General features: G+C 48.6%; 2 protein-coding genes across 2 annotated transcripts; one reads left to right on the top strand and one right to left on the bottom strand.

Moving 5' to 3' along the window:
* Positions 1 to 800: 800 nt before the first annotated feature.
* TMEM88B (transmembrane protein 88B) lies at positions 801 to 6,497 on the bottom strand. Its single transcript, XM_065696474.1, has 3 exons — positions 6,045 to 6,497; positions 5,538 to 5,875; positions 801 to 2,495 (listed from the first exon to the last, which is right to left on the bottom strand). Exons 2-3 carry the CDS (start codon positions 5,805 to 5,807, stop codon positions 2,226 to 2,228), a joined length of 540 nt encoding a protein of 179 aa, XP_065552546.1. The 5' UTR covers positions 5,808 to 5,875; positions 6,045 to 6,497; the 3' UTR covers positions 801 to 2,225.
* A 4,108-nt stretch (positions 6,498 to 10,605) lies between these two features.
* Positions 10,606 to 14,021, top strand: MRPL20 (mitochondrial ribosomal protein L20). Its single transcript, XM_065696235.1, has 4 exons — positions 10,606 to 10,741; positions 11,689 to 11,799; positions 12,086 to 12,163; positions 13,580 to 14,021. The coding sequence occupies exons 1-4, from the start codon at positions 10,655 to 10,657 to the stop codon at positions 13,754 to 13,756; spliced, it is 453 nt and encodes a 150-aa protein (XP_065552307.1). The 5' UTR covers positions 10,606 to 10,654; the 3' UTR covers positions 13,757 to 14,021.
* Positions 14,022 to 14,156: the final 135 nt, after the last annotated feature.

Below are 14,156 nucleotides of genomic sequence, written 5' to 3'. Positions count from 1 at the left end.
TCCTGTCACCCAGAGGTTGGTCCCAGGTGAAAGAGCCTTTATTTGGGCCTGGAGCTTTAGTTTTAATGAAGGCCAAGGCAGAGACAGAGCATTTACCCTTTTAGAGGGTGGTATTTGTAAGCACTGTGTGCGACAGCCCGCAAAGATGCTTCAGGAAGCCATAAAGAGCCATGTGTCACCCTCATTGCGGTTTGTGTTGCTTCTGCTAGGAGACAATCAGCTAAGCCTCTGTGATCTATGGCCCCAGATGAAGTGGGAATGCAGAACACTGCCTTCACCATCCACTTCATCTGTCAGCTCCAGAGCATCTACGGAAAAGAAGCTTTTTCTTCTTACTGCTTCAAAGCATCTAAAGATACAGCAGTAATCATTAAAGCTTCAGAAGAGACATCCTTTACGGAAGGACAGAAGTGTCTAGCTTAAAAGGAAAGCAGCTCAAACCAATTACTTGCTGCACTTTCGTTTCCCTTTTCCAGCCAGGCAGTTCATTACAGTGATATAATGGGCATTCCTGCTCTCCTGAATGGCATCAGAACAATTTAGTCAGCACTTTCACCCTGGCAAATCCTACAGGAAGGGAGAAGCATTCAAATGCAAACTCAACATTCTTTCATCCATTCACATTCTGGGGTGGAACAATCATGTCCATTCCTCTTTGGCACACAGGAAAAGCATTCCTCAGAAAGAAAACAAGTTCCATTTTACCTTGCAGTGACATGTACCGTGATGCAACAGACGTCACCGATGCAGCCAGTGCTTTGAGACGGAACAGAAACTCCCTCAGTGGAGACTTTGCATGATCTTTATTAGCACATAACACTTAAAGAGGTTGCATCTGGGAGACAGGGAATAACAGCCAGTGGGGATACAGAGCTTGCAGTGAACAGTAGCACAAAGACCCCACTACAGAGACCTGCAGTGATTTGAAAGGGGAGAATCCTGCACCAAGCTGCCGCGTCTTTTCCCTACCGGCCATACCTTCTCACTGTGCTTTCCACTCAGCTGCAATTTATGGGATGTCATACGGCAAAGCATCTCTGGTATCTCTTCAAGAGGTCCCTGAAAGCAAGAGGGAGATCCAGCTCACTCAGCCAAGCACCAGCTCAGGCCCTGGGGGAGCTGTGCAGAATCACAGGAGGGAGCAGAGGCTGGGCTTCCCTACTCAGCAGATACCAGCGGGTCCTCCAGATACCCAGCTTTACTGGGGCACCAGCTCATTCATAGCATCCAGAACCCTTTCTAGTTCTCCACTCTTCAACCACAGCATCAACCCTGAACCTGGGTATCTGTGACCTTCAGAAAACAGCATTATACACTCTCCTTCACAGGCATAAGCTCTTAGTCCAGCTGTGGAAGAACATCTTGTGCTCAGCAGCCACCGCGAGTCTTCAGCTCCTCCTGCCAGGAATCCTACAACTGACTTGAATCTTCAGCCAGATTTAGCCCCAGACAAAACAACCTGACCACAGCCTAAAGGACACGGAGCTGTTTGCTGGTGAACAGCCACCAGCCATCACCAGACAAGCATGCTCCAGCAGCTGGCAGGGAAGAGACCCACAGATCAGCATTGGTTTCCACGGCAAACCCAGTGACCTGACTCAGGGACAGCGAAAGGAGCACAAACGCTGCTCCAGCCTGCGGGAAAGAGGGATTGCCAAGCCTGGGAAGAACACCTGATGTGGAGGGAAGTGGTGGGTCCCAACAGCCACAGAGCCACTGACCTACAGACACCTTTGCCAGAGGTTAGACACATCGGCAGCCCAACGTTTGGGAAAACCACAGTTGCCTCCTCTTGGCTGGATGCTTCCCCCAAAGCTGCCTTTTCCAAAGAGGCCTCTCCAAGGCCCACGGCTGCTGCCACCACTGCTGAAAACTATGCACGTGTACCCTACCTCGCATGCGAGGCAGCACATGCTGTCAAGACTGGAACCAGTGGTGTGCTCTGCAGGCAACGTGCACTGGGAGCAGTCCCTGTTCTTTTCAGGGCTGAACATTGTTTTTACCATCAAGAACCCGTGTTTTCCATGTTTCCCTCGCGGTGGGCAGTTTGTAAGTACCCACTGTCTGTAAGTACCCACTTACAAAGCTGTAGGAGATGCCTCTCACTTCTACACAGCCCTCATTTGCAGAGACCTCAGGGTGGTGACTGTGGGAGGTGATGGTGGGGACGGACGGGGCAGGGAGAAGAGTGTGCTGGCTATGGCAGAAACTCTGGTGCTGCAAACTCATACCCAGGCCTTGACTTGAGTGTTCCAGCCCCTGGCACAGCTGCACAGGCCTCCCTCCTCGTACCAGCACCACTTCACCCCCTTGTACACAGCCCGGCTGTATGGCTGGAAGCACAGGAAGAGACGGAGGCGCCTTGCCAGGCTGCAGTAGATAGCCATGGCCACCACAATGAGAGGGGACATGATGACAAAGCCAAGGATGATGAGGGCAGAAGAGCTGTTGTCATCCAAGAAGCTTTTGCAGTAGTGGGCAGCTGAATGCAGCACCTGTGGGAAGAGACAGAGCTTATCACAGACCTGGTGGTGGATAGGAGCAGTGACCAAAGCACCACTGAGCTTCTCGAGCCTTCACACATCTCTTGCCTCTCTCTGAGCTGAGCTTTTCAGGCTGCACTGTGTGACTGACAACACATTTTAATCAAGCTTTCAATTATCAGCATCACTGCGAGACAAGAGCATTGCACACTGATCCTAAAGCAGGAAACACTCATCTTTATTAAGTCATCGGAACAGCACAGCTTAGCGTTTGATAGGCAGAAACCAAATAAAGAAGCCTTCTGCTGCTGCATCGATGTGGGTGGCACAACACGCTGCAAAGGATAACCAAATAAATAAGATAGAGCAAGATGGAACGTTGTGCACACAGAGGCTGGTCACTCCATAGCTACCTGCCCTGGCACGGACCCCTCCGTGTAGTGTCTCCCGTGCACATGCTGTACTCATTCCTGCCTCCAAGCATCTCCTTGCACTGCAAGTGCAGGAAAACCCATTCACCCCATGGTGCTGCAAAGCCCCCAGCACACTGAATGGTCCTCACTGTGGTATTTAAAGCCCCCCTTTCATCCTGGCAGCAGATCTGAGTGAAGCCACTCCATGGTTCTGCATTAACAAATGCCACAGGCAGTCTCCATGGCCCCAGGCTTTCCTCCTCCAGCTTCTTTCAGCAGTACAGCAAACACAACCCATCACGCTAAAAACATCCATCTAATGGATGTGCAGTGCAGAAAGCAGCCTCTGGTTACCGCGAAGGCATTGAAAAGCAGGAGCCCAAAGATAAAGGACTGCTCTTGTGAAGCCACATGCCTATTGAAGCAAAGGCTGTGTTAAGGCTCCTTACAGCAACACGGCTGCTTTCACCTCTTGGCTGCACTCAAAAGCCTTTTGCATCCTCTCAAAACCTTTGCCTGGAGAGCACTTTATGTTGAAGGAGAAGCTGAGGTTTCCCAAGGCGAGGCTCATGCAGAGGGAGGCTGGAAGGGGTGATTCTGGAGGCAGGCCTCATACTCGTCCCCATTTTAGCTCCAGTTTGAAGTCCATATTCATGACTTTCAAGGAGCAGTTTCAGATCAGGGGGAAAATTGATTTAAGGGCTTTATATGCAATCTCCTATTAAACCTTCCCTAAACCCCCTCATATCTATCATGATCTGCGTCCACACTATAGAGAGCCAGAGGAGGCATTTACCAAGGCAATTACGCACCCAAAGAGAATGTATTAGGTTATTTCTTCCTCTTCACCAGCCCAAAAGTCATTCTACAGACTTGCCCTTCTATATGGGAAACTTCTAGCATCTATGGACTGTAAAAGGTGTGTTGCAGCCCACGCTGAAGAAGGGTTGTGTGACTATTCAGGTAGATCAGGACCCCTCTCATACACTTTTGCTCTCTGTAGGTCCTCCAGAGCCTCCCTCTTTACCCTGTGAGCATCACGCTCATTTGCACCCTATAGTATAATGTTTCCAGAAGGTGTCAGAGCCACGGTCGGAACTGCCTGGCTCAGGAGCACACGATTTCCCTCTGAATTACGCTTCCCTCCAAGTAGCAGCAGCACTGCCCTGCTCTACAGCCAAATACCATGACGGAGGTCTCGCTGTTCCTTAGCTCGCAGGATCAGGAGAAGCTTGTCAGTAGCAGCAGCTATCAACTGCCATCATTTCAGGGCAATCCAAATCAAAGCCAAACTTCTCAGACCAGCAGAGGTGTCAGTACTGAGAAAACAGCAACAGCGCAAGCCCTTTGTCAGGGCCTTTGAGACAGGGAGCTTGGGTGTTAGATAGGATGCACAGGTTGCAGTAAAAGGAAGGGGAAAGCTTCTTCTCTCAGTATTCCCATTTAGTTCAGACCCTGTGGAATGGGGAGACCAAAAGCATTCGTATTTCAGGTCAATTCTTCCTGCTGGGAGAAGGTGCTGCAGTGTGTGGGGCTTTTCCCCAAAGCAGGAAATAAAAAGAGCTCTTCTAAGTTAGGATAAGCAGCAGGAGGAGTCAGATGGAGCTGGTCTGACAGCTCCCGCCTGTGAGGAAATCAGGACTGCTTTATCACATCCGCACTTGGTCAAGTAATTCCAAACGCATTTATAGAAATATAGCAAGGATAAAATGCTAAGCACTGAAACACGAAATCCAGAGGACAGCAAAAAACCTGGAACAAACATTCCTGACCAAGTAGGCTCATTTGCTGGGGTGAGAAACTGCGCAGCACGTTTGGGAACACATAGGAATGGTAGATTGGCATAAGCAGGGGATTATACATTCTGTTAGACTTGCCTCGTTCTATAATGAGCCATCAGCAGATCAAATACGACACTCGAGAGGGCTTACTTAAAGGAAAGCAGCAAACCTTATGAGAGCCCGTGTAGGGCTTGTGTGAATTATGGAGGAGCTCGGCTTGGCAGCTCTCAGGAACAGAGGGCAGAGAAAAGAGAGAAATATTGTGACATTAAATGACAACAGCAGCTCTGTCACACCAGCGAGTGTCACAAGGGAATACAACTTCATTGTCTATTCAAGCTTCTGGAAGGAGGGAGGGGTAAAAATCCTTCCTGCCAGCATTCAGGGGTGCCCACAAGGTTGGCACCTCGTGTAAGCTGGCTGGGCAATGGTGTAGCTTTGTCTCTGATCGCTTAACACTTAAACAAGTGTACCCAGTGCAGTGTGCAGGGGATCAGGACCAAGGCGTCCCACGATCCCCAAGGAGCTGAGCGGTCACAGGCAGCTTCCATCCCTGTTCTCCTTCCCTCTCCTGTAAGAGCCTTTCTGCGCTATCCCATTGACAGTGAATGTATGGGTGCCAACCAGCACTTAATTAGTCCAGAAACCATAAAGCCTGTCCTTCCCTAGACAAAAGCACATTGCCTGTGGTTGTGTCACAGGCATCGAGCAGGAGAGACCACTCCTTTGCACCACCAAGAACCTACAGGCCAGCGTGAACAACCATAAACCTGTTCTTGTGAGCCCACCCATAAAACCCTTATGGATGGCCCTGCCTTGGAAGTGGCTGTTTGCAGCCAAATGGAGCAAGGCTTACTTACTTGAGAGTGGCATTGGAAGCCAAAGTAAACCACCACAATGGTAGGGAGCAGCACAATGGTGAAAATCACAAACATCAGGAGCAGATTCATGAGAAAGACCAAGAGGTTCATGGTGGCAACCAGCAGGGTCCAGGCCAAGCAGCACCAGGTGCTCCGTCTCTCCCTGGGAAGGAGCTGGTCATCCATGTCATATGGTGGGAGGCTTGGAAGCATCCGAGACTTCTCCGAGAGGTTTCCTGCTCCAAAGTCTTCAGTGTCCTGGCCAGACATTCTTCAAGAAGACCGCTGATGAACCCACACTCTTATCCAAAAGGGTTTCTTTGCTTCTGGCCACAGACCTGGGAAGGAATTTGCAGAGGCTTTTCCTACCTATTCCACACAGGGACAAGAATACTTAACCAGAGATCACAATGGAACAAGGAGGGAAAGGCCTCTTTTGGGCACCTGCTTTCCCAGAAGCCAGCACAGGTTGTTTCCTTTCTGAATGTTCTCCAGCAGTGTCCCAACCTCAGTTTCAGAGCAGATGTGGCTGCTGGAGGCTTGGTGATTGCTATGATTCTGCTTTTGAATCCGTAGTACTACTGAATCTGCTCTTCTTCCGAGGATTATGATCCCAAGAGGTCCCAGACAGTTGCTGTCTTAGCTTTGATAGGCTGCTCGCTTCCAGAGAGTGCCCAGCCTTAGTATCCTCCTCCACCTTTGAGCACAGCTGTTTGCTAAGAATATCAGGCTTAGGCACTTTCAGACTGTTCTTGGACTTCAAATCATCTTTCCGTGCTCTTCGCCCTGTACCCAAGCAAATATTCCTGCTCAGCTTTCATCCGGATGAAGTGACCAGTGAAGATAAGCTGCTGTTTCTCCACACTTTGCCTTGCTGGAGTCCTCGTCCACACCTTCCAGACCTGGAAGCAAAGACTAGAGCGCGTGTGGTTTCAGTGCTCTCAGCTGCCTGCAGTCACAGCACTCAGACACAAGCAGTCTCTTCCTCTCTGAGCTGGCTCTGAGCTTTGCAACACTGCTTGTTTACAGAGGAGATCCTGAAGCTGCTGTCTGTGCTAGCCAATCCTTTACATCTGTCTCATTGCTGGAGTGATTTAGCACACAGTGCCCAAGAGCCACTCTCAAACCATACATTCCCAGGTCAAGATGGTCCCTTTTCAGTTGTAATCATTCAGCCTCTGATTAATTTTCTAGTTTATCTCCGGAGTAAAAACCTCCGAGCAATGGATACTAAAGACAATATACCTCAGAAATCTGCTCTCTGCACTCAGCATTGTTATTGTGTGCAGAACAAATGAGTATACTTGTAGTGAAGGCACAGCAATTACCAATTATTTCATCTGCCTCACGAGCAATATTAGTGAAGGATTTCAGTAATACCTGCATGTTTATGCAGCCTTTTAGCTGCATTCATCTATGCATGATCATAGTACTGCAGGAGGGAGAAAACTTCCTTATCTCCAGAGGAAACTGAGGCAGCACAGGCCTAACCTGAAGGCTGAGCTCACCTATGGCACAAGTCAGGGAAGGAATCCAAAGTCCTGTGTCCCAGTGTGATGCTCAGAAAATTCTGCCCTGGAAGAAGGTTATCAGAAAAATAAGGTTCACACAATGCTGAATGTAAGATGATTTTATAACACAGATGAGTGCTAGCTTTCCTTCATTAAGTTGTTTAAAGTTGTACATTTTGGGTGCCCATCTCCTTCCTGCTTTGGGGGTTTTGGTATGTGTGTCTGCCTTATTTACTGCTGGCCCATTAGAAGAGCTCTAGCATATGATAACTTAGGGCTGGCAGATCTCTGGGCAGCTGTATCCAAACACACCATGGCTTAATAACAGCCTCTGGCAAAGCCATTTCAGTAGTAGGAGGTGATGAGAGCAACACAAAATGCAGGCTCAACATCCATTGCTTGTGGGTGAAGAGAGTCCTGAACCATCTGAACCTGCCTCAGCAGAGAGAAGTGAAACCAGAAGTACAGAACTGAGTAGAAGGGGTTGAAGGAGCCATGGCGTAAGCTGAATTTCCCTATGGAACACTGCCCCGAGGAGGCCTATTTCCTTCCGTTGAAAGATTGTTCTTGTGTTTGGCTACCCCACCTAGCTGGAGCGCTAAAGAACATCTTGTATACCACAATGTACTGCACACACTCTCATCACAGGGAATAATGGCTTTCCTTGCGCTTCAACCTGAAAAATGCATCTGAAAATTACTTCTTTAAACTGATTATAAAGCCATTTCCTGCAGCTCTGCATTGTAATAACTGTGTCCCACATCTGAAAGCGTCCCTCTACTTTCTCACTTTCAGCTGTCAAGCACTGCAGCGGGGTTTTTTGTGTACCAACTCATCCCAAGGTTTACAACTGATTTCAAAAGCCCTTCAGCTGACAGCTCCATTTGGGTTTTAACAAGACTGCAAACCCCAGCTCTGCTCGGACAGGCATATTCCTGGGAGAAGGGGGACAGGGGGAACAAGGGGAACAAACTGTGAAAATGGGTTAGGAATACACGCATGAGAGAGAGAGAGAGATCTAAAAAGGCAGAGTGGAACAGCCTCATCAGAGGATGCAAGTCCATTTTCATCTTGTTCCACCCATTTTCTTCAGTGCACTCTTGGGCTGAACGGCTCCTAGGGGAGAACGCAGGGTAGCAGCTTTCTCTCAAGCTGCAAAATCTCTTCATGGATCTATCCAGACATCCAGAGGGAAATCACAATTGAATCTGTCCTGCTTTCAGTTGCTGCCCAGCCAGACACAGTGTTAATAAAGCTCTGACTCCGCGCAGGAAAGCAGATGGTGCTGGATGTAATAAATGTGACAAATGGCAGGGAGGCTTCTAAAGAGTCTCAGTATTTACGCTGCCAACCTCACAACCATTGATTTAAATATGTCATATTTCTCAAGCTTGATTTATGTCTGCTCAGTGGAGAAAGGACAACACAGACACAAAGCAAAACCATAGGAGGTAGAATCAAAGTTAGACTGAAACTCTATCAAGATCGCGATGTTGGCGCTGGGCAACTGAACATTCTACCCCAAAATCACTTTACTGTGTTGTTTTAGGGCAGCACAGAGCTTCTACAGCTCCACAGAGAGCAGGGTTGGCTGCTCTGTGCAGCTTGCCATCCTGCATGTCTTAACACAACACTGTGTTTCTACCAGAGCTCAGCAGAAGGAACACCTCTGGACTGAATTCAGTGCTGGCATTTAACCTGCACAAGCCTGATGCAGACGGAGCCAATCCTGAGGATTCTCTAAGCCTGATTCTCAGACCCCGAAGGGCAAAGGACAACCCAAACTCCTTCCTGCTGGCTGTGTTTCGCCTGCCTGTTCCCACAAAGGAGCTGTGTCAGTCAGCTCTGTGGAGTGAAGCTTCCCTTTGGGAGTCCGAAGTGGTGAAAAGGAGGGATGAAATGTGTGCAGATGACACTTCCATCCCCACAGCTGTGCTTCCCCTGACCAGAATCACTCTTCAGCATTGAACTCCCACTAAAACAAACAACCCAATAAACCATCAATAACTGCTACTGAAACCAGCTTGGAATAACCAGGCTGATGGAGTCACGTGGATCTGAGGAATGTTTGACATCGGCTTTGAGCATTTCTCTACCATTCTGATTCTTTGCAGACCCAGTGTGCTCTGTTCTGTGATGTCCATTACAAGCTCTGCCAGTCTCACAGGCTTCCTGCTGGTTGGTGTGACCGTTCCAGCTTACAGGTAAATGCTCCAGCTAAGGAAGAGGGCAGGAAAAGGAAAATGAAACAGTTCGGTACTTGTTGAACCAAGAAAACACTGAGCCTGTGTTCCTTCCTCTTCCACACAGCTTTTACATCTGAAAACAGTCAGAAATCTGGGGTTTGTCTGCAAATATCAGTATAAAAACAAACTGTGTGCCCAAGTGAAAAAAAAATTCCAGTTTATTAGCAAAGCCTTTTACCATAACATTAATTTTAGAATAATACTTGATTGTATGTAATTTACAACAGCGAGAAGCATAAAAAGATGCTCATGCAGGCAGATATTCAGGTATCTGTAAGTGTTGATAGTTTGAGTTGCTAAAGGAGCTAGAAATGATGCTTAACTCTTCAGTAGCACTTGCATCTCTAGAAGGCAGCCTGGACACATTATTTTACCCATCAGGGAAAACCATTCTTTCCTTTTCCTTTGGAAGAAGCCCACACATTCTAATGATTCCAACAACCAAGTGAGGTTGGTGTCAAACCCCAGCGGGAAAGATCCCCCCCCCCCCCCCCAATTGTGTGAAATTCCCACATCCTTTACAATCACCTGCCCAAGAGTGGGAAAGACACCTTGAGGATGGAGAAGTTAAGGAGCAATAGGTAACAGGAGCACTATTGCTCTGAGCTGCTGAACTAGCGATGATTAAAGATCATCAGGCAAATTCTTTGGTTCTCTGACGCCAGGACACTGGCTCTAAGAAATCAGCGTCCTCTCTATAATGACAGCACCATCTCGTGGTGTGCTGCAGAGAATTCCATTTCACATCTCATTATCTCCTGCAAACAGGAAGATGCTTTAAGACCCAGTATGGATTCTTCCGTCCCTGAAAACAACACAAAAGCTTTCCATGCTGCTTTAGCCTTGCTAATTTAAGCTGAATGAATTATGATTGTCTTGTGGTTAACATCATGTCTTCTATTCACAGAATCCCAGACTGGTTTGGGTTGGAAGGGACCTTAAAGCTCATCCAGCTCCAACCCATTGCCATGAACAGGGACCCCTTCCACTGGAGCAGCTTGCTCCAAGCCCCTGCGTCCAACCTGGCCTTGAGCACTGCCAGGGATGGGGCAGCCACAGCTTCTCTGGGCACCCTGTGCCAGCGCCTCAGCACCCTCACAGGGAAGAGCTTCTGCCTAAGAGCTCAGCTCAGCCTCCCCTCGGGCAGGTTCAAGCCATTCCCCTTGGCCTGTCCCTACAGGCCCTTGTCCCAGGCCCCTCTCCAGGTTCTCTGCAGCCCCTTCAGGCACTGGAGCTGCTCTAAGCTCCCCCGGAGCCCCCCCTCCTGCTCTCCCAACCCGGCGGAAGAGCCGCTGCCGCGCCGCCTTCTCCCCGCCCCGGAAGGCGCCGGGCACGGCGGTGCTGCGGGCGGGCCGAGGCGATGGTGGTGCTGAGCGGGGCGCGCTGGCTCCGCTGCCGCCTCACGGACCGCTTCTGGAGGGTGCAGGAGGTGCTCAAGTATGCGCGGGTGAGTGAGCGGCTGCGGGCGGGGAGCGGCCTGGCCCCTCGGTGGGTGCCCGCAGGCTCTTCCCGTGCGGGGCTTGGAGCACGCTGCTCCAGTGGAAGGGGTCCCTGCACGTGGAAGGGGATGGAGCTGGGTGAGCTTTGTGATCCCTTCCAGCCCAAACCAGTCTGGGATTAAGCCTGGAGGCCATAAACATGTACAGTGCTTGTGCCACAACACAGCAGCCATGTGCCAAGGTGATTTTAACCTTGGCCTTTATTCAAGCGCATTTTGCAAGGTGAAAGAGGCTGCTTCACAATGTGATTTCAACTGAAGCTCAAGCTAGCAAGCCTAGGCTCAGGAAGAGCCTTTGCTTTTCAAGGGCAGACTGCACCCAGTAGTGCATCTTGCTCTAGGAGCGAGATGGGAAACGTTAAAAGTAAATGACAGCATCTTCGTGCCCTCAGAACCAGTCGTAGTTACTACTTTATCTGCGCAGCGCTTGCAACGTCTTTGTGCTTCATGTCAGATGGATGTCAGTGCATCCCCAGTAAACTCCTTTTGTTACACTTTCTGTCGGGGCCGCAGCATGTTTTTGATGTATCAGAGGCTCCTGTCCCATCCTTGTGTTCATCCTGTCAAAAAAGGGGGAATGAGAATAAACGCATGAGTGTAGGGGTTGGGAAAGCACTGAAGATGATTCTCTTCTTACCTCGCCCCCCAGCCTAAAATGAGGTCTGGTTTTGGCTTCCTCCTGCTGGACCAAAACGCTCCAACTCCCCAGCTTCAGGAAAGAATATGTCCATTTTATGCCAAACTGAAGGCTTAGCTGCTGTTTGTAAAGTATTCAGTGATCCTTGCTAGGAAGCATTGAGGAATGCAAACCAGCATTTACTAAGTATTATTGTTAAGTATTAAGGGTTTAACAGCCTTAAAGATAACTGGACAAGAACATGTTGGGTTTCTTCCAGCACTTTCGTGGCAGGAAGAACCGCTGCTACAAGCTGGCAGTACGGAGCGTCCGGAGAGCCTTTGTGAAGTCCACCAAGGCCAGGAGAGAGAAGAAGAGGTTCCTGAGAGCGGTAAGGAGCAACGTGTTAGATCTATAATGGGGAAGAGCATAACTGAAAGAGCTGTTTTCCTTACTTGGGGGTGTCTCAAAATGCTTTAATAACGGGTTAAAGATACGAGTTTGAAGTAAGCATATCCCTCTGTGACCTGAAACAGCTCACATTCTGAGGTTCATACATGTAGATGTTGCACTGAGAACACTGTAGGCCTGAATATGTCAATCTGTGAGCAGAGCAGCTTGACATGTTTCCTGTTAAAGTATTTTATCATCCAAAGTGTTCATTTTTACCCTTTCAGCTCTGGATCACTAGGATTGGAGCAGCTTCTCTGGAACATGGTTTGAAGTACCCGTCTTTCATAAGCAATCTGCTTAAGGTAAGGATGGTGCTTGAAGAATAACCACTTTGAAACAACGCATTGTATGAGAGGGGTCTTCTGCAGTGCCAGGCAAATGAGTTTCCCAAAACTCTGATACCTTTCAAAGAGATGTAGTCTGCCAAAGCAGATCAAAGGGTTGCTGGTTCCTGTCTAAGGATGCAACTGCCAGGAATTGCAGCTGCAGCCTCCACTTGCCCGTCTTTGAGGAGTAACAGTGGCACAGGGCATGGTGGAGGGATGGAAAAGGTCCTTCTGTCAGACACCTTCTGCCAACACTGCCCTGCTTCCTCCTTCTAGTGATGAATGGCATTCTGCCTAGGAGACCAGTTTTGTTCACTTCAGGACCTAAGTTCTGCCCTAAACCTGTTCCTCTTCTTCCTGTGCACAATGTTCACCTTGTATCCTGGTTAACATTGTTGCTGTACACCTTGTTCTGTTCCCAAAACTTTTACTGTGCATCTTAAGAACACGGTTGTAAAACGCTTTTACACTTGCTGCTACCGCATGCATTAAGGCCTTTCCTTTTACTCCAAGAAATTTAAACGTACGAAGCTTGGGTTAGCAAAAACAACCTTCAGAAACTCTATTCCTTTCACTGGCTTTGTGTTTCGGGGAGCACGGGCATTGAGTTGGTGCTATTGTCCCTTGTTCTTAAACATGCCAGGGGATTGGTTTGAATTTGGTGGTACTGGAACTGCAGTTGGCTGTAATAAAAAGGTAATGTTTGTCCTTCTTAAAGTGGAACTACACATAAATTTATAGCATCTTTTAAAACATTGTATTTCTCATCAATAGATAACTTTCTAGGTCTTCTGACATGTTGAAATATTCATACACTTGTCCTCCTGGTTACTCTTGTCACACTGTAACCAAAGCATCAAGCACTATCAAAAAAGCTAACTTAATTTTTCCTTCTTTTCCCCCCTTTTTTTCCCTGTCCCTTTGATTCTTGTCTCAGAGCAATGTATTTTTGTAAGGTTCTTTGTTAAAAGATCCAAGCTGTTTTCAGTAATACCTACCTAAAGGATACGCACTAACTATGCAGTACCTAGTGTTGTTAAGGGTGTTTGACCCTGCAGTCTGTGTTTCTCTAGGAGACATTTTAATGTTCCAAGCAGCTTAGAGACAAGTAAACTTGATTTTGTATAAGAATTGAAGCACATGCCATGGATTAACCTGTACCATGTGGCCTGCCATGGTTCTTCAGTTCTTGGTTTCTACTTAGAGAAAGTCAGTGAACAAATGTATTTTAATGAGACATCCATGGTTGAGTTGAGTGGCAGTCCTCTAAGTTCCCAAACTGTACAGCATAGAAAAGAGGTCATTTGCCTTAGGACTTGAGGTGATTATTAAGCCCTGTAGTGTTGTTCCTAAAAATTACAGTACTTGACCAACACATTCTCTTGTGTTTAGTCCCAGGTGGAGCTGAATAGGAAAGTGATTGCAGATCTGGCTATTTACGAGCCAAAGACATTCAAGTCGCTAGCTGCCTTAGCCCAGAGGAGGAGACAAGAAGGCTTCCTTGCCGCGCTGGGAGATGGGAAAGAACCAGAGGGGATCTTCTCGCGCATCGTACACCGCCAGTATTGATGGGGAAGAGGCCGCGGATACGTGTTACGAACAGGAACTTGTGCTGCAGGGTCAGCTTGCTTACTGACCGCTGCTGAGAGAGCATGGCTGCGGAGCAGAGTCCTCACAGACGGTTCCAGAAGGAGAGGAGGGCCTGGGTGCAGTGGTGACTGTCCGCTGGGGTGGTGTGACTGAAACCGCGGTTTGAAGTCAGGCCTGTAGAAATCGCACGTATACATCACGCTTTCTGTCCCATTACGAGCTTAATAAAGGCGATTTTGGTTAATTCCTAGCGGCAAAGCGGTGACCGGGGAGCGCCATCGCTCCTGAGGGAAGCGGCACGCACCGGAAGTCCTACCCCGTCCCCCCTGTTCGAATTCCCAACCGCTGCGTCACGCCGCTACGTTCGGCTCCGGGGCTG

Source organism: Lathamus discolor, chromosome 16 (genome assembly GCF_037157495.1).
Source record: "Lathamus discolor isolate bLatDis1 chromosome 16, bLatDis1.hap1, whole genome shotgun sequence".
NCBI lineage: Eukaryota > Metazoa > Chordata > Aves > Psittaciformes > Psittacidae > Lathamus > Lathamus discolor.
Note: the sequence above shows the minus strand (reverse complement) of the source record. Positions and strands in the feature narration are given on the sequence as shown.

Excerpts from the sequence above, each read along its gene's own strand:
- TMEM88B (XM_065696474.1), bottom strand. The coding sequence starts at position 5,807 with ATGTCTGGCCAGGACACTGAAGACTTTGGAGCAGGAAACCTCTCGGAG. Across the intron at positions 2,496-5,537 it reads GCTTCCAATGCCACTCTCAA|GTGCTGCATTCAGCTGCCCA; the intron begins GTAAGTAAGCCT and ends CTCTTCCCACAG.
- MRPL20 (XM_065696235.1), top strand. The coding sequence starts at position 10,655 with ATGGTGGTGCTGAGCGGGGCGCGCTGGCTCCGCTGCCGCCTCACGGAC. Across the intron at positions 11,800-12,085 it reads AGAAGAGGTTCCTGAGAGCG|CTCTGGATCACTAGGATTGG; the intron begins GTAAGGAGCAAC and ends TTACCCTTTCAG. Across the intron at positions 12,164-13,579 it reads TCATAAGCAATCTGCTTAAG|TCCCAGGTGGAGCTGAATAG; the intron begins GTAAGGATGGTG and ends TCTTGTGTTTAG.